This window comes from Nomascus leucogenys, chromosome 3 (genome assembly GCF_006542625.1).
Source record: "Nomascus leucogenys isolate Asia chromosome 3, Asia_NLE_v1, whole genome shotgun sequence".
In the NCBI taxonomy this organism is placed as follows: Eukaryota; Metazoa; Chordata; class Mammalia; order Primates; family Hylobatidae; genus Nomascus; species Nomascus leucogenys.
This window is the reverse complement of record NC_044383.1, coordinates 60,625,105-60,645,383: the sequence shown is the minus strand read 5'-3', so window position 1 is coordinate 60,645,383 and position 20,279 is coordinate 60,625,105. Positions and strand designations below refer to the sequence as shown.

Here is a 20,279-nt window from a genome sequence, read left to right as displayed (position 1 = left end):
CCTTCTTCTCTACCTACTACATACCAGTAGTACCCCCTAGTCATAACACTCAAAAATATCTTCAGACATTTTCCGATGGTCCCTGGGGGTCAAAATCATCTCTGTTTAAGAATCATTGCCATATGTTATAGATAAGGATTTTAAATTTCTCTTTTGAAACCACAAAATAATTGTTTAAAATTTTGAACTAAGGTAATGTGAAATATTTCCTTCCAATTTGCCTTTCTCTTTCTCCTTTTGGATTTATTGATTACAAATTTTTCTTGCCCAATAAATCTTTAAAGAAAATAAGGGAGGAAGGAAACTGTCTAAATTAAATACAAATATTCCTATTGCTATACAATTATATTTCTAATTGGAAAGTTACTCTGGTTTCTTGAATGACTCATTCAAAAATTGGAACGTAGTGACATCCTACTAATTTTGATATGTCAGTTTTTTCTTCCTTTAAGCTTGTTCTTCCTCATCTAAGCTGTAACAGGGAGCAGAAACTGTCTACAATTTGCAAGAAAAATAAAATCAAGGCAAGAATCTTAGAGCAGAGGGAAATCAAAACTATTAGACACCTTTTTTGTCTGCTGCTTTGAATTTTTATTTAATCAACTGAATTATTTCCCTAAGCTTCTAGGTTAATGCCCATATAACACTAAAATGAAGAAACAGAGTATGTATATAATTGAAACACCAAAGTATGGTCTTTGGAGGGGTGACAAATTCCCTTATGATTAAGTTGTAGATTACTAGAATCCATAGAATACACTTTTTCTCTTAGTTTAAATGAGAGGTACATAGGATGAATAAGTATTCTCTTGATTAAATGGTATCTTGTCAGGAAACTATGAAGAGTGACTCAGTTCCTAAGTCCGTACTTAATAGGTATGTTTTGCATCTTCCTTACATTAGCAACTGGACACATTTTAGCTTTATATTCACCATCGTCATTGGCAGCAGGGCAGGGTTACACCAAGATTGGAAAGGGGCAAGAAAGGCAAAAAGAAGAACATATTTTTCATTTACTCATTGGACTGGATTCCTTGATCAGAAAGTGTTGGTAGATTAGAGAACTGTGGGGGCTCATCAGAAGCTGGTACAAAGAGACATCTATGCAGTTTTTACAGTTTTACTTGAAAAAGGAAAAATATGTGTGATTTCATTTCATGTATCATGCAAAAGACCTTTTAAGTGAGAATAAGAAAGTCTTAGAAAGAAAATGATAGAACTGTACACTAGAGCATATTTTAAAAATTGGCACTAGTGTCCATTGTGAAAAAGATTCTGGTGAATTGAATAGGCTTTCCTTTCTGCCTAGAAAAGCATGGTATATCAAAATGCTCCCCTTCCACAGAAAGGAATAACCACACAGCATGAGGAATTTAGGCATTCTGTCCTCTGTGTTGGGAATAATGACAAATCATCAGCACCTTTTGCTGCCAGGGCTCACCCTAGCCTCATACTCTAAGATTCAGAATCTCCTGGCTTGTGGGCATAGGGTAAAACTCATTTAGCCAAACGATTTTACTCAGGGTTGACTCAGACAGAAGAATGCCAGATTGGCATAGTATGGTACCATGTAAAAGTCAGGCAATTGAAGGTTAATTTCCCCAGTGTTAACTGCAAAGCATGGAAATTAAATGAACTTAATATACTTTACAACTTTAAAGTAGCACACCACTGTTAAATTGTTCCGTATGCCTCTGCACACTTATAAAATGTTTGAGAGTGCTTCATACCACTACTAGTGATACGGTGGTTATGAATTGATAAAAATAGGATTTTCAGGAGAAACGGGGACCTGATTCCCTTCAATATCATTGAAAGGTCAACTTTGTTTCTGTTTGACAGGTCAACATGGTGATTGGCATTTTGGTATTTAATAAACTTGTTTCCAGAGATGGAATCCTAGATAAAAAGCTCAAACACAGAGCCGGGTAAGCTGCAATTGGTGGATTTTGAAGGTTATTTACCAGTGAATCCCATACTCCAATTTCAGACCATCACTGACGGCGTTTGACTCTGCCTTGAATTTTGTTATTGTTGTACCAGTGTGTCCAGCAGATTCTGCCACATAAAAGTTTCCAATGTGCTATTTTTAAGCAATATGACCAAAAATCTAAAAATATTATAACAGACCACGAAGAAATTCGGAGTGTATTTGTGCATATTGCCTGCTTGTCAGATAAGAACATTAAACGTTAAGGCTAGACTTAACAATAGTTGTCGTTAGGTAAGGGTTTTCAAAACCTTCCTGGTTTTGGTCACAAAGAACAGGAGGTAGATTGAACACAGTGTTGGTATATGATGGAACAGAATCAGAACAAGCAAACCTAAGCAGGGCAAAATACTGTATTTTCTTTGACTAATTGTATATATCAGGAAAAAAATATTCACTTGGAATAATTACTTATCAAGCACTATTTATGTCATATTTTCATTCTTTATGACATTTTTAATCTAACTGGCTAAAAGAGTTATTCATAATTTTCACACTTTAACCTCTTATAAAATTTAGAAAAGCATCTCCTTTAATTTTACTGTTATTATAATATATAAATATCTGATGACTTATTATATATTGTAATATACATCTGGCCAGGCACGGTGGCTCACACCTGTAATCCCAGCACTTTGGGAGGCTGAGGCGGGCGGATCACGAGATTGAGACCACAGTGAAATCCCGTCTCTACTAAAAATACAAAAAAATTAGCCGGACGAGGTGGTGGGTGCCTGTAGTCCCAGCTACTCTGGAGGCTGAGGCAGGAGAATGGCGTGAACCCGGGAGGCGGAGCTTGCAGAGAGCAGAGATCACGCCACTGCACTCCAGCCTGAGCGACAGAGTGAGACTCTGTCTCAAAAAATAAAATAAAATAAAATATATAATGACAGTAACGTCTCATATGTAGATTGTTAGTAGCTTTTTAAGGTTACGTCATCCATTATTATATAAATTTGTTGACACTTGAATGAAGTATTAATGCCTTTGATTTTTTCTTTGTGTCCTTCCCTATAAAAAGTTTACAGCTTTCTCCTTTCCATTGAACTGTAACCTCATTCAAAACTTACCCATGTAATATTCTTTTCTTCCATAATTTATGGTATTATAACCTATGGAATGATTTATACAATAAGATAATCTGGGTATTTATTTTCCCTAGCAAAAGACTAAATTTGATGGCTTTCAATATAAAAATTTGATATCATTTATATAAAACATTAGAAATGCAATAGCGTAATAAAAACATGACTGAAAGTTTCTTCCTGAGGGGGGATCACTTCTCTCATTTAGAGGCTTTTTTCACTGCAGACGAGTTTCTATAACATCCTTAAATATGTAGACTTGAACGTAGTACAAGCACAGCTTTCTAGATCATTTGAACACAAAATTTTCACACAGTTACTCTTGTTATTATGCCACATGTGGTGGAAATTGGAGTAAGCTTCTTCAGTTATTTCTGTCCAGATTAATCATGTAAAAATATACTGATCAGACTGAGTACTGGGATAGAAACTCAGTTCTGCTGCTAGTAGTATAAACTTACTTAATTTAAACAACATCAACAATAAAATGGGACCCTTTAGTGGTTAAGATAAAGCTCTGCAATTTCCTGGCTGTGTCTATGTGCCTTTGGGCATGTTACTTTTTGCAACTCAGTCTCCTCATCTGTTAAATGGAGAAAATAACTCTTGCCTCATAGAGTATATGAAAATATAATGTGTATAAAGCACACATTAGAGTATCTAACATATAGCAAGCATTCACTCAACAGTGGCTGCTCTTCTGAGAAGCCAACCTGAACAGAAAAGGTTGTTTTTGAAGGTCTCTAACTAATCAATCAAGAATCCATGATTCCACCATCCATGACATGAAGGTCATAAAAAGAGATGAGATCATTGAAACGACTATGATGTTGAGGATTTAATAAAAAATAATTTAATAAAAAATTTAAAAAACAAGTGAATACCCTTATTTTTTCTTATTTAATTATTTTATGTGTGAAGCCCAGTTTAATTCATATAGCTCTTTATAAGAGATCGTATAGGTTTAGAAGAAATGACAATAGTGTCGTATTATGAATTTAGAAATTATCCATTTCAGTCTACATATTAACAAATAAGTTATTCTAAACATATTCTTAGAAGTTACATATGTTTCACGGGCAAAACTGCGTGGGTGTTTTTCTGGTTCAAAGGCCACTGCTAGAGAAACAGAAATGTTAACTTATGTTATAAAAGCAGAACGTTGGCTACTGTCCAAAGCAGAAAAGAACTATTAACAAATTAATTACTTTGGGTTTTCAAATTATATTTCTAATATAAAGTAGTATTTTAGTTTAAGCAAATATAGATTGAAATTTGTACTCCATTCCAAAGTGTGATTGAAGGAATTTTTTGGAAGCTATAGAGGTTTGAATAATTTTAGTTCACGGAAAAGTAGTGAAGACAGTGAAGAACAGTCCCCAGTGAAGGAGAAATAATCAAAATTAACTAAGGAAACATTAAGCAGGAAACTAATTGGTCAACTTGACAACCGATCCTCCTAATTGTAAAAGTCATTTCAGCTTATTTGAATATACACATATATCAAGCATTTGTTTTACAACTAGGTTATTATTTAAAACCAAATATTGTACCAAGATGTTCCTTCTCCCATTTTTTCTGTTTCTTTGTTCCCTTTCTTCTTTTTTATAATCAGTTATTAGAAACAGCCAACCATATAGTTTGTGCTCAAAAAATATTTATAAGGAATTAATAAGCGAATGTTTAATAAATAATACAATAGTTTAACAAGTTTTATAATACCCAAACTGTATTAATATTTTTTCTACTGAAATTCTTTTTTCTTTTTTCTTTTTAACTTTTAAGTTCAGGAGTACAAGTACAGGCTTGTTACATAGATAAACTTGTGTCACAGGGATTTGTTGTACAGATTATTTTATACTCAGGTATTAAGCCTAGTACCCATTAGTTTACCAAGAAGGAATTTATTGTAAATACAACACATCTTAAATAAAATGATAGAGTGAATAAAATCAGGATTAAAAATGGCATGTATATTTTTAGAACGTCTTAAGCAAAAAATTTAAGTTTCTCTATTTTTCTGCAGTGGAATTTTCTTATCTACTGCCTTAAACTTCTTTGTCTTATCTACCTGAAACTAAGGAAACTGACTTACTAGTACCCTTTACAAATTTCATGTGATTTTTTTTTTTAAAGAGAGGCTGCACATTTCCTTTCCAGGGAATGTTTTATGTTATTAACAATAAATCAGTCAGACTTCTTTTCTTTAAAGAAAAAGTAAAAATAACATGGAGAAGGGAAACTAGAACCTGTAGATTTTAAGATCCACAGTAATAGCTGGAGCGGACAGAACTACCTGAAGAGTAACGTGTGTGAAGTTTTTCTATTTAATGTGACTTTGCTTCTATAATGTGATCCTATCCTGGTGCCCTGGTGGATATATTGGTTAAATTTAAACGTATGGACAACTCAAGATTTTTTTTTTTACTGTTTGAACTTTTAATTTTATAAATGCATAATTTCTTCTATAATAAAGAAACAAGATCTTATTTTTCAATGCAGCAACTCAATTTAGCATCTAGACTATGTGTTTTTCATATGATATATTAATTTCTATAGTGGTCACATAAACTAGGAAAAAACATTACATGTCTCTAGGTAACTTATCTTTATTCTGCTTCATGCACATCCAGTAATAGAATGCCAAAGGTGTCCTACCAGTTAACATCAAGCATAGTTTTTAACAGCCCTAAGGGATGTAGGCATAGATCTTCTAGTTAGCCTCAAATAAATATCAAATAAAGACAAACAAGCATTTTAAATAATGGCTTAAAATTTATTTTCAGACAGGCCCATACTTAGATTAAATCACAGTTTTTGGGACTAAAATACTTACACCATGTACTTAAAATTATGTTTTAGTAATATTTGTCTTTCAATCTTGTTTCAGAGCCTAGAGGCAACATATTCTTAGATTAAGAAAGACAACTGCATCAGTGTTTGAAGCGTAAACACCATACAGCCTATCTTCCGTGATAAAGGAAACAATATATAACTAATCCATGCCTTTTTCATATTAATCTGATCAGATTTAACAAGATTAAAGAAACTCAAATGTTTAGTTGGAGAAGTGGTACTTGTTCCTCTTTGTTCATCAGCATAATCTATGGAGCTTTAAAAAAGGCAGAAGCCTAAGTCCTATTAAATTAGAGTGTTTGTGGTTGGGGCCAGATAGACAGCTGATGTGCAGCCACTGTGGAGAACACTAGTCTATGTACTCCTTTGGGATGTACACATTGGCGTGTCCATTAAGGCATTCCTAAACTAAACTGGATAGACTAGTGTTTACATATTATTTTGAAACGTTTGGACACATTTGGCTAGTACATGTGCCCTGGACTGGATCAGTAAAGCGAGGGATTTAGTGTCATATTCCCCACCCCCACACTCATGTCTGAAAGCTTTGATTTTTCTCACAGGATCTGCTGATCAATCTACTTACTTAATCACTTTCAGATTTATTATCTCATATCAGCACTATTCACAAGTGAGTACCCTTATTTAAAATAAACCAGAGTTCTAAATTATGAGCATCTTACAACTTTCTCTCTTCTGCCACTTTTCTTATACACATAGTAATGCAACTCCGCTATAAGATTCTTTAAGCAAACCTACAGAGTAATCATTTCAGAAATAGACACCACATAGGAATGGACTATGCACACCGCAGAGCATTATTCCAAGGTGTTTGGAATTTTTAATTCAAGTAATTTCTTTTTGGTTTTTCCTAAAAGGTTTATTTTCTAATAAATCTGTAATTTTGAAGGTACACTTTTCTAAAGCAAAATGTGTGTAAAGTGTAAAGTTTTTCCATATAATGTAACTTTGCTTCTATAATGTAGTAGATGGAGTATGAATTGTTTGAATCTGAATTTATGTGCAAAATCCTCTAGACAAGAAAAGACCATTTAAATGCTAGGAGGTTGGAGTCTATGACAAATGTTCAGAAATAATATTTTGAACTTAATGACTATGTTAAATGTGTTTTATTAAAGCAGAAAACTATCACTCTCTTATTATCAACTAATATTTCATCAAATTTCATCAGCCCCTATATTCAGATCATCCTAAAATGTGGACGATACATTGATATTATAAGAAATTTCAAAATATGAATCTGTTGAGAAAAAAATTACATCTTCAACAAATAATTGAAGACTCCTAAAATCCATTTCCTCCTATGTTGGACTTCTGAGATGATTATTTACATTTCAGAAGGTTTTCACAGATATATATGCCTTCTGCAATTAACAATGAACATCCTCAGAGCTAGGAGTCCCCACATGTTTGATTATTAGGGTCTGAATAAAGGGTTTTCATTGTGTGTCTACAGAAGCACATGCTTATGTTTAACTCAGTGTATTGAGCAACTTTGATCAATAGACACAAGGGCCACTTATGGTGTAATGATGGAAATATGTTTTGCATGCAACAAAGACCCATATTAAAAGGTAAATGTTACAAAGATAATTTGTAGTATAAATGCATCTTTACAGCAACCTAGAGCATTCATTTTTGATAAATATACTTTTCTGCATGAAATCGTATTTAAAAGCTAACTTGCAGCAGCAACTTTTTTTTGGTGACAATTCAATATTTTGTTCTTTTTGTGGGTGTTCTGTTTGTTTGCAGTCAGATGAGTGAGCCACATAGCGGTTTGACGCTCAAATGTGCCAAGTGTGGAGTAGTTTCAACAACAGCTTTGTCAGCCACCACCGCCAGTAACGCCATGTTAGTCCCAATCATTTACATCTTCTTGTTACAAATCTTTTACAGTGCATGTGAGAAAATGCTATGATGAAAAAAAAATTGTGTTTTCTAATACAAGACCAGAGAGTATATTTAAATATTTATAATTGGAAACTGTCTTTATCGCTATTGCGGGATAGTATATAAAAAAAATAAATAAGACTCTCAAATGTCATCCATCGGCTTTGTGGTTTCCAAGTTAATGGTCTTGGAACCACATACAAAAATGCTTTGTTGAATGGGGGGCTATGGCCTGGGGTGTGATGTACAGCTACGTAATGTTACTTTCTTGGTCTCAACAGGGCATCTCTTTGGAGCTCCTGCGTGGTATTGCCCCTTCTGGCTTTGACGTGGATGTCTGCGGTTCTGGCCATGACAGATAAACGCTCCATATTGTTTCAAATACTTTTTGCTGTGTTTGATTCATTGCAAGGCTTTGTTATAGTCATGGTCCACTGCATTCTTCGGAGAGAGGTGAGAAGCATTCTTGTGATAGAGAACAGGGATGGTTGGAAGGGTATTTCCTTGCTAACAAGAATGATCTCTTAATATCTTGATGTTCAGATTAAAGCTGGTCTCCTCCATTGACAATCACTTGGGAATCAAAGCTGAAGGAATGCTTTAAGACACAGCTTGGGAGAGCCCCCAGCACTCTGAAAAAGACAGATTAGAACAGATGGGACTATGCCAGGAAAAACACAACCAGAGGTGTCAAAAGCCAGGGAGAATAGATTTAAGAGAAGCTACATGGAGTGATTTGTATAAATAAGTCTGTCAGAAAAACTAGTGAATAAGAGGGCATAGAGGCATAAGTTTTAAAGACACAGTTCATGAGCATAATGCAGTGATAGTTCTTAACCTCATTCCCTAACTCATGTTTCTTCACACAGCACACCCTCATTGCATATATTAACTAATACTATTTTAAGTAGAAAACATTGAAGATGAATGCTTAGTTCTTTTGTCTCTATACTAAGTTCTGGTTATGATTACTATGGATTATTGCTTTGGATATGGATGTTTACTCTTAGAAAAATACTAAAATTGTATACAGCGAGACATGATAGGCAGTGATTGTCTCCAAGAACTGTAGAGGTATTATCATATCAGCATTTCTCTGGATCATGATTGAGGTTCATTGTCAGTAGTAGAGGGAGAAAAAAGTCATATTTCATGAATGGAGACACTAACTAGCACCATATCCATCCAGGACAGTGAGAGATTTCAGACTTGCGTTGTTTAGAAATAAAATGTTGTTTTCCAACCTGTGTGAAAATTATTTTGAAAGATTGCAAGCACTGAGAGTATTTATAAGGTTTATGAGTCATTTTAGAATTTACTCCAGGGATGAGTGGTGACAAAAACACACATGACATAGTACCATGCTAGTCATTTTGAGAAAACAGTCTACTCTGTCATTTTGCATTATCTAGCTTGTTTGAGAACTTTATTGCAATGTGCACATCGCAAAAAAACACATGTACATAGTATAAACCCTGTAGTTTTGCAGTGATGTGCAGAGATAACCAGAGGCTTTTACCTGATTTATCAGATGGGAAGAACAATATTTCTGAGCTATTTTATTTTATTTTTTATTATACTGTAAGTTCTGAGATACATGTGCAGAACGTGCAGGTTTGTTACATAGGTATACATGTGCCATGGTGGTTTGCTGCACCCATCAACCTGTCATCTACATTAGGTATTTCTCCTAATGCTATCCCTCCTCTAGCCCCCCACCCCTGACAGGACCTGGTGTGTGATGTTCCCCTCCCTGTATCCGTGTGTTCTCATTGTTCAACTCCCACTAATGAATAAGGACATGCAGTGTTTGGTTTTCTGTTCCTGTGTTAGTTCGCTGAGAATGATGGTTTCCAGCTTCATCCATGTCCCTGCAAATGACATGAACTCATCCTTTTTCAATAGCTGCAGAGTATTCCATGGTGTATATGTGCCACGTTTTCTTTATCCAGTCTGTCACTGATGGGCATTTGGATTGGTTCCAAGTTTTGGCTATTGTGAACAGTGCTGCAATAAACATATGTGTGCATGTGTCATTATAGGAGAATGATGTATAATCCTTTGGGTATATACCCAGTAATGGGATTCCTGGGTCAAATGGTATTTCTGGTTCCACATCCTTGAGGAATCATCACACTGTCTTCCACAATGGTTGAGCTAATTTACACTCCCACCAACAGTGTAAAAGCCTTCCTATTTCTCCACATCCTCTCCAGCATCTATTCTTTCCTGACTTTTTAATGATCGCCATTCTAACTGGCATGAGATGGTATCTCATTGTGGTTTTTATTTGCATTTCTCTAATGACTAGTGATGATGATCTATTTTTCATATGTTTGTTGTCTGCATAAATGTCTTAATAAGATACAGATGTCCGCAATAAACCCACATGTATTCTAAGAATATTCTATGTAGAAAATCAATGAAAACCAATAAACAGTAACTTCACATTGTTAGTTAAGGGGAGGAGTTAGTTAGTAAAGGGGAGGAGAGTATTTTAGCATTTAAAAAGTCTGATGTCATTTACAGTTGCCAAGCCTTACTATTCCCTTAGCAAATTTGTACCTAGAATATCAGCATTAAAAATCTTCCAAGTATTGAATTATTTATAGAACAAAGGAGTAGAAATTAAGAGGAAATTGAATAATAATGTAGCTTATGTTCTCCAACTATAACTATCTTATGGGTCTTCTATATTAATATTATTGCTAATAATTAAGTAACAAGATTGTTCTAAATGAGTAGACACATAATACGTTTTTGATGATTAAGGATGAAGTATTTCAGGTTTTAAGTAAGATACATGATGATATACCTACATGCAGTTTTTAGAAGATATCAATAACTTAGGTGTTCAGGAGTAGAACAGTGCTGCATCACTATATAAGCTTCTCTTTTTCTTCAGAATAAGCTTGACAGATAGTTTTAAGCTATCATCAAAATATGCAGATTTTAAAGTGGCAGATATTATGATGGCTAATTATCAAATGTTTGCTGTTTACATGAAGAAAAATACTTGGCACAAAAATTCTTGGTTTACCTCAGAACTTTTTCATACTTGCCAATTGGACTATTAACTGTCAAAAAAAATGATTTACAAGTAATTAAATCAATCATATAATAAATGCTTCTGCTAAAGTAGGTGTCTCTAAATACATGTTTTCTGTACTAATGGAAAATAAAAATATCTATACATCTCTGTTATTGCATTTTCAATTATTAGTTCAAGTTGAATAATTTTATAGCAAATAAATTAACAGTAGAGTGTCATAACACTCTTTATCTCCATCACTGAAATGGCAAATCACTTATTTCTTTTTTTTAATTGAACCTTAAAAATACCCTATAACATTGCTGTAAATACACAGAGCAGATTTCAGGTATAGGGCAAGTCTGCTTCAGAATTCCTAGAGGAAGATTTTATTTAAACACCTTGTTTAAAAGGATTTTACAGATCCCAAGGAAGATATCATAGGAGGCCTCATTTGGAACATGGAAATTCTTTTTGAACTTCTAAAGGTATATTGCCTGACACTAGCAATGGGTATATCTCAGATTACTTGTGATCACATTGCCCTGACATTACCATGGTCCAAGAGAAGAGAAGTATCTTCCCATGTCCTCTGTGTCTCCACTGAACAATAATTTCATAAAGATATACCAAAGCAAATGGAATAGCTATATGTACAACATTAGGTAGTGATTTATATCTGTTAATCTACTTGATAATTTATAACTGGATCCTAGAAATACAGTGTTATGTCTACTGCTCTTCACTTTAAAATATTTGCTTCACTAAAATTCATGTGGGCTTTTCTTTCTTAAAATATATAAGCAATGTAAAATACATATTTTTAAATTTAGATACTGGATATATATATATTTCTATTTCTATGTATTTTTGACAGACACTAACATAATTTGGTCTTTAATGACTGTCCCAATATGAATTCAGAAGGCTTTACCCATATTTATTATTTCTGTGAAGGAGGTGGGTCTACACAGGGGAAGAATATAGCCTTGCAGTTTAAGAAGGAGAAAAGAAGTGAAATACTATAACTGTGATTTTTTAATGTGTTGTGTATGGAGCCTAATTTATTTTAAAAGTGACTTTGCTTTTAGTGGGTCCAATTTTACAATCATTTCAAATCAGAAGAAAAGGGAGAAATGATTACTCTGTCCTGCCAAATCAATTATAGCACACTAAAAAAATTTGGAATGTTTGCATAACTATTTGTTCTGACCTTCAGACCTAAAATCTTAATATTTAAACTTTATAAAATTTATATTCTTGAAAATACAGTTTCTTCTTCTGGAATAACTTTTCTTTTGAATTACTTTACTAAATCTCTCTGGAGAAAAAAACAAATAAGAATTAAAAAAAAAGAAGCCATCTGATTCATCACAATACATACTTTTAGCAACAGAACCTAAATCTTGGAAGCTAACATGTATAACAGCTAATAAGACAGAATTGAATCCAATGAGTATAGAGGCTTTTCTTCATTTATCCATCATTGGTTGATTAAAATTTATTTCAATTAAACAGATAACAAAATATACTATTTACTATTCCCCGCATTGCTATGGAAATGGAAGGACACAAGAGTTTTTAAACCTTTGAAATAGTTACTGTTGCTAGGAAACCACTTTCTTGGTGCCTGCACATTCTTCTCATCTTTCTGTCTCTGGCTGTGCCTGGCTCTAAGACAGTCTTACAGCTCTATGTCAGAGGGGGAAAATCACAAGATCATGATACAAAACAAGCTACAATAAAACTCTTTCACTAAGTGGAAGGATAAAAGGAAAGTGCTTAAATGGATAATTTTGTTATATCAGTGTGTGAGAATCCTGTGGCTGTTCTGTAGCATCACTAACAGGGCCAAGCCCCTCTTTTCTCTTTCCCAAGCACTGGCAGGAGGTCTAGGCTGCACCAGATGAGGTCCCAAAATCTGTATCCAAACCTGTGAAGTCATTTTGTAGCAAAATGCTTAAAATAAAAAACTTTTCTTTCTTCCTTCTCCCACTCCCACCCTTTTTAGCCTATTTCCTATTTAGTCTTATTATTTCCACAAGGCGTACAGATAAACAGAATGATTTACATGCACATGGCAGTGAATATGTAAAACAGACAAGCATCCTTACCTGTCTAATCTAAAACCAATAATATTCCAAAGTAAATCATTAAAAAAAAATGAAGCCAGTAGTGATGAAACAACTAGATAACAATATGTAAAGAGTCCATATTGCATATAATATAGCTCAGACAGAGAGTTACATGAAAGTCCAGGTTTGACTACTTACAGGGAAATTGAGTATGACTCATTAGCATGGAAGGGTATATCTGTGCCTTCCTTTCCTGCAGGATGGGTCAGCTGTTTTAATTGATCTTTGAAGAGGAAGGAGGAGGTGATAAAAGACTTCAAAACTCATGGGTTCTTAAGGGAACAATGAGGTTAGAAGATTAGGGAAGTGAAGGTTTCTGGTAGAGAAAGATGGAGAAGGGTTACTGGGCATACGGTTTCCATGGAGTGGGGCCTGTGGTGAATAGGAGAGAGTTTGATTCTTCTCTGGGACTATATGAAGCACATGGAGGCATAAAGCAAATGATGTGATCCTGGACCCTAGTGATTTTTTTTTTTTTTTTAGATAGCTATGACTGAAGCAGCAAAAGAAAAACAATACTGATGACATTTGAGGACAAAGCATTGACTAAGTGATGTTTTGTGCTTTCTGGTCAGAGTGTTCAATAACCATGATAAGTGGCCATTATGAGTGGTCTCGTAAAGAAAGATAAATAGATTTCAAAGTTCATAAGTAGCTCAGGGCAGGGAGGGTCAGGGTACTGATTCTAACATTTTGTGCTTGCTTAAAAGGTGGTTGTACTGATTCTAACATTTTGAGGTTGTACTGATTCTAACATTTTGAGCTTGCTCAGAAGAAAACCTCAGGCTGATTTTCCCGATGAACATCAGTGTAAACATCCTCAACAAAATACTGGCAAAATGAATCCAGCAGCACATCAAAAAACTTACCCACTTTGATCAAATTGGCTTCATCCCTGGGATGCAAGGCTGGTTCAAAATACGCAAATCAGTAAACGTAATCCATCACATAAACAGAACCAATGACAAAAACCACATGATTATCTCAATAGATGCAGAAAAGGCCTTCAATAAAATTCAAAACCCCTTCGTGCTAACAATTCTCAATAAACTAGGTATTGATGGAACGTAGCTCAAAATAATAAGAGCTATTTATGACAAACCCACAGCCAATATCATATTGAATGGGCGAAAGCTGGAAGCATTCCCTTTGAAAACCGGCACTAGATAAGGATGCCCTCTCTCACCACTCCTATTCAACATAGTATTGAAAGTTCTGGCCAGGGCAATTAGGCAGGAGAAAGAAATAAAGGGTATTCTAACAGGAAGAGAGGAAGTCAAATTGTCTCTCTTTGCAGATGACATGATTGTATATTTAGAAAACCCCACCGTCTCAGCCCCAAATCTTCTTAAGCTGATAAGCAACTTCAGCAAAGTCTGAAGATACAAAATTAATGTGCAAAAATCACAAGCATTCCTATACACCAATAATAGACAAACAGCCAAATTATGAGTGAACTCCCATTTACAATTGCTACAAAGAGAATAAAATACCTAGGAATACAACTTACAAGGGATGTGAAGGACCTCTTCAAGGAGAGCTACAAACTACTGCTCAAGGAAATAAGAGAGGACACAAACAAATGGAAAAACTTTCCATGCTCATGGATAGGAAGAATCAATATCATGAAAACTACCCAAAGTAATTTATAGATTCAATGCTATCCCTATCAAGCTACCATTGACTTTTTTCACATAATTAGAAAAAACTACTTTAAATTTCACATGGAACCAAAAAAGAGCCTGTATAGCCAAGACAATCCTAAGCAAAAAGAACAAAGCTGGAGGCATCATGCTACCTGACTTCAAACTATACTACAAGCCTACAGTAACCAAAACAGCATGGTACTGATACCAAAACAGATATATAGACTAATGGAACAGAACTGAGGCCAACCTATGGAATGGGAGAAAATTTTTGCAATCTATCCATCTGACAGAGGGCTAATATCCAGAATCTACAAGGAACTTAAAAAAATTTACAAGAAATAAACAACTCTATCAAAAAGTGGGGAAAGGATATGAACAGACACTTTTCAAAAGAAGATATTTATGCAGCCAACAAACATATGAAAAATAGCTCCTCATCACTAGTCATTAGAGAAATGCAAATCAAAACCTCAGTGAGATGCCATCTCATGCCAGTTAGAATGGTGATCATTAAAAAGTCAGGAAACAACAGATGCTGGAGAGGATGTGGAGAAATAGGAAGGGTTTTACACTGTTGGTGGGAGTGTAAATTAGCTCAACCATTGTGGAAGACAGTGTGACGATTCCTCAAGGATGTAGAACCAGAAATACCATTTGACCCAGCAATCCCATTACTGGGTATATACCCAAAGGATTATACATCATTCTCCTATAATGACACATGCACACAAATGTTTATTGCAGCACTGTTCACAATAGCCAAAACTTGGAACCAACCCAAATGCCCATCAATGATAGAATGGATAAAGAAAATGTGGCACATATACACCGTGGAATACTATGCAGCCATAAAAAAGGATGAGTTCCTGTCCTTTGCAGGGACATGGGTGAAGCTGGAAACCATCATTCTCAGCAAACTAACACAGAACTGAAAACCAAACACTGCATGTTCTCACTCATAAGTGGGAGTTAAACAATGAGAACACATGGACACAGGGAGGGGAGCATCACACACCAGGGCCTGTTGGGAGGTGGGGGCCTAGGGGAGGGATAGCATTAGGATACCTAATGTAGATGATGGGTTGATGGGTGCAGCAAACCACCATAGCACGTGTATACCTATGTAACAAACCTGCACGTTCTGCACAGTTATCCCAAAACTTAAATTATAATAATAATAAATAGAAGAATTAAGCAAGATGGGAGTTGGTTGCTAAGAGCTTTATCCTTGTCAGCCTGATTGAAAGTTCAAAAAGAAACACATTTCAGATTTTTTTGTTGTTTCATTTGTAATAAAATAGGATGTGGGGCCAGGCACAGTGGCTCATGCCTGTAATCCTAGCACTTGTTTTGGGAGCCAAGATGGGAGGATTGCTTGAGGCCTGGGCTTTTAGACCAGCCTGGGCAACACAGTGAGACCCCTATCTCTACAAAAAAAAAATTTAAAAAACGTTTCGCCAGGTGTGGTGGTGTTCACCCTTGTTGCCAGCTACTCAGGAGGAGAAGGCAGTAGGGTTGTTTGAGCTCATGAGGTCCAGGCTGCAGTGAGCCATGATTGAGCCACTGCACTCTAGCCTGGGTGACAGAGTGAGGCCTCATCTCTAAAAAGAAAAAAAAAAATAGAACGCAGTACCTTGAAATGGGATAATGTCTGCAGGTATAAAAACAAACCTGGTTTTAGCAGAACAGAGAATGAGGCGCACAAAAACTGCTTTTAAATAAGAGCATGGGCATCACACAGGCAAGGACAATATGCTCATATTCTTACATACCTCTCCAAGAAATCACCAACCTCATTTGACCCAAAAGTCATCCCACCTCTTAGGCAGGGAAATGTAAATTCTAATTCTCCTTCCAGATTAAGCTTTCCTGACTTAGCAAAATTGCTATTATATTATGAATATTTACATCAGTCTTGATTTTCACACATGGTTCTCCTAGTCCATTTCAGAGATTTAAGGGGTTAACAAGAGTATGAAATAAGATGGATGAGATGACATCAGTAAAAAAGTTCAGACAGAGAGTTCGTAACAGAAATTGACAAACTCTGTCATGCCTGCCAGTTAACATCAAACCATTGCTTGCTGTTACCCACGGTTCTTCTGCAGGAGCCTCACACTGCCCTACCAGCTGTTCCCTACTCTGGGTAGCAGCATGGTGCTTCTGTCTATAGTCAAGAAGAGTAGGCTGGGCACGGTGGCTCACGCCTGCAATCCCAGTACTTTGGGAGGCTGAGGTGGGTGGATCACCTGAGATCAGGAGTTCGAGACCAGCCTGGACAACATGGTGAAACCCTGTCTCTCCTAAAAAATGCAAAAAAAAAAAAAATTAGGCAGGTATGGTGGCAGGTGCCTGTAGTCCCAGCTACTCACGAGGCTGAGGCAGAGAATCACTTGAACCTAGGAGATGCAGGTTGCAGTGAGCTGAGATCGTGCCACTGCACTCCAGCCTGCATGACAGAGCAAGACTCTGCCAAAAAAAAAAAAAAAAAAAAAAAAAACAGAAGAAGAGGAGGTGGATATAGACATGTGGATATGTGGATGGACAAGTTTCACCTTTCTCTCCTTGCCACTCCTAGATTGTCCTTGCAATATTGTTAAACTAATAACTGGAGGTTCAATATGTCTTAAATAAGGGTTCAAACTGAAAACTTACCTGTTTAACTCATATGTTATTTTTTATCTGAATCATAAAAGGTTGGAAATTATGGTACAGCAACTTAATTTCTGACCAGTTGGAAATAATTGTTTTGGTTTACTCCTTCACTTAAACTATCTTATTCTTTGTTCAGTAAGACAATAGGGTGGTACATTGGAATGAAGACTAGCTTTCAAGTCAAGTGAGCTGATTCCATTCCCAGCTCTGCTACTTGTTATTGTTATGATCTTGAGCAAGTTACTTAAGCTCTCTAAGCTTCAAGGTCCTCTTCTGTGACACTGAAATAATGTCTGCCACAAAGGGGGTGGCATGAGGCTGAAATGAAATATCACTTGAGAAGGCATGGGATCCTGGTGTCTAACACATAATTTCCCTTTCCTTCCTTTCTATTCTCATGCTGAAGAAATGCTGCTACATATTTTTCAGATCATGCACATGACATATAATTTAGAGAAGCTTGTATGACCTCCTCAAACTGATATAAAAAGTAATTTGAAGGTAATGAGATATAACAATTTTAGAGATTAAGTGATAGATCCTGTAGATATTAAGGGATTCTAATAGAAAGTCATTGGGACTGAAATTTGCGTCTGGAGTGCATATTTTTCTTTCATTGTATAGTAAATGGCAGATTTTCACTTTTTGTTTATTGACTTTGCTATCAGCAAAGTCATTTAATATATTAATAATGTGAAGTCACTCATAATTCATTCATATCAATTGTCATATCAACTGTCATAATACATATGAAATTGAAAAGTCATTCATTTCATAATTAGGTCGTATAGAATTTAATTATTACAAAAAGCTGAGCTGTTTGTTCAAATATGAAACAATGGTAGAAATGAGATTCAAAATATAAAAGGCCACATAAGAAACTCTTCTCCCCTGAAGGAAAAATTACAAATTACAAGATTGTAACTTTACTTATTTTCCTGGCTTAGAATGATCCTCTTGAATAGGAAATCAAGAAGAATTACTGTAGGTAAAACTGTCTTCTTAAAAGTGAAGATTCAGGGTCTGATTTGCTCAGTAGCTAAATACAGAGCCCGTTTCAAACTGTGTAGCTCTTTCCTGTGAGGTTTGTCTGAATTGCAACACTGCCCAACATCGCTCGGTGCTCTTCCCTAGCAATCTCTAACTCTGGCACCAGCTTCCACAATGACACTCTGCCAGCTGCCTTCAGAGCAAGGACCAATCCAGAAGCTCTCAGCCTGCTGCTGTTGATATAAAGTGAATCCCTCTCCTGGTTCAGAAGACAAGAGCGAGACACACCCTCGCTCTTGCAAACCTCTTTGAACTCATGTCTCATCCAAAAATCCATCAGGGTTTATAGCTTTTTCAGGAGTTTTTAGAGCAACCCTCAGCAGGAGCCAGTCAAAATAATTTTGGAAGTACATGGTTGGATTCTTTTCAGGAGACAACCTTGATAGCTTATTGTTTTTTCTTTACCTAATTGTGTGATATTTCTCACCATTCTTTTTTTTTTTTTCATTTTACAACATGCCATTAGATTGCCTTAAAGTCTCCTAAATATCCCAGTGTTAGTTACATATCTGTTCCTTGCTACTCCTGCAGATATTTGACCCTCTGCCTATCAATTCAGGTAAAAGATCTATTACAGATTATTGTAAAAAGAAAAAATTTGAAGTCTAGATTTTAACTGTGCCATAATTTATCTTAAATATTAAATTGTTTCCTATAGGTTTAGTAAAAAATTGCATTTACTGGTATCAAGTAATTTTTTTAATGTTAATTTCACAAGAACTCAAAGATGCAATGATTTTAATATCTAATAAATCTTAAATTAGTTGTTACCTAAAATAGTGATTTTCCAAATGGTAAGTCAAAGAATAATATTATTGCCAGGCATTATAAATATGACTATTGGCACAGAATATTTTAATATACTGGTTGAGAAAGCAAGATCTAGATTCTGTCTTTTTTTTATTTTTTGTGTTTTCTGCTTGTTTGAAATATAGACTTGCTTTTTACAAAAATTCAATTATTCTTCATCAGCACAATTCACATCAATTCACCAAAATCAAGCCTCTTAGTTTACCAGATATAAAATTCAATTAATTATCCAAATACATTCAAATAGCTGTTAATGCTTTTTTCAGATACCATCTTGCCTGAAGTATTCTCTTCTGTGATAAGAAATATGCACTCTGAAATCTAATCTAATCATTCTTTCCTGACAGTGTTGGACAAATATTTAAGACTAACAGACTAATTCATCCAGATTCCCTACATACATTTTTTTTTTTTTGAGACATAGTCTTGCTCTTGTCACCCAGGCTTGAGTACAATGGCACAATCTCAGCTCACTGCAATCTTCGCCTCCTGAGTTCAAGCAATTCTCCTCCCTCGGCCTCCCAAGTAGCTGGGATTACAAGCACCTGCCACCACACCCTGCTAATTTTTGTATTTTTTTTAGTAGAGACGGGGTTTCGCCATGTTCACCAGGCTGGTCTGGAACTCCTGACCTCGTGTTCCTCCCACCTCACCTCCCAAAGTGCTGGAATTACAGGCATGACCCACCATGCCCTGCCCCCTAGATGCATTTTTAAGATTAAAAAAATAAATAAAATGGAGCATTTAGAATCAAGTAGAATTTCTTCTGCAAATCCTTCTAAATTAGAGGTATCAGAGGCACTAAAAGTGTCAGAGAATCTAGCACTTAAATTGTGACATTTATATGACCATTAAAATGACCTTGAATTTACTGGAGAATATTTATTCTTTTTTGATTTATATTTCTTCTGAATAGCATTTAATGGTTCATGAAGCTGACATCATCATTCAGTGTAGAAATGCCCTTAATCTATTGTCCCATTTGGGAGTTTGGTAGTGGAAGGTACTGATTTTATATGTGTGTGTGTTCTCAAAAGACCTGGATTTCTTTTACATCTCCTTCAAGCAACTAAGAGTTGATTTTGAAGAGAAACCTACAGAAAT

General features: G+C 35.4%; 1 protein-coding gene across 3 annotated transcripts in view; it reads left to right on the top strand.

Annotated features, from left to right (window-relative positions):
• Positions 1-20,279, top strand: part of ADGRB3 (adhesion G protein-coupled receptor B3) — a 753,297-nt gene that overhangs the window by 696,263 nt on the left and 36,755 nt on the right. For all 3 annotated transcript variants that reach the window (XM_003271086.3, XM_003271085.3, XM_030809408.1), the window contains 3 exons: positions 1,843-1,928; positions 7,708-7,806; positions 8,127-8,298. In XM_003271086.3, the coding sequence (XP_003271134.1) occupies positions 1,843-1,928; positions 7,708-7,806; positions 8,127-8,298 (357 nt within the window). The remainder of the gene's footprint in view (positions 1-1,842; positions 1,929-7,707; positions 7,807-8,126; positions 8,299-20,279) is intronic.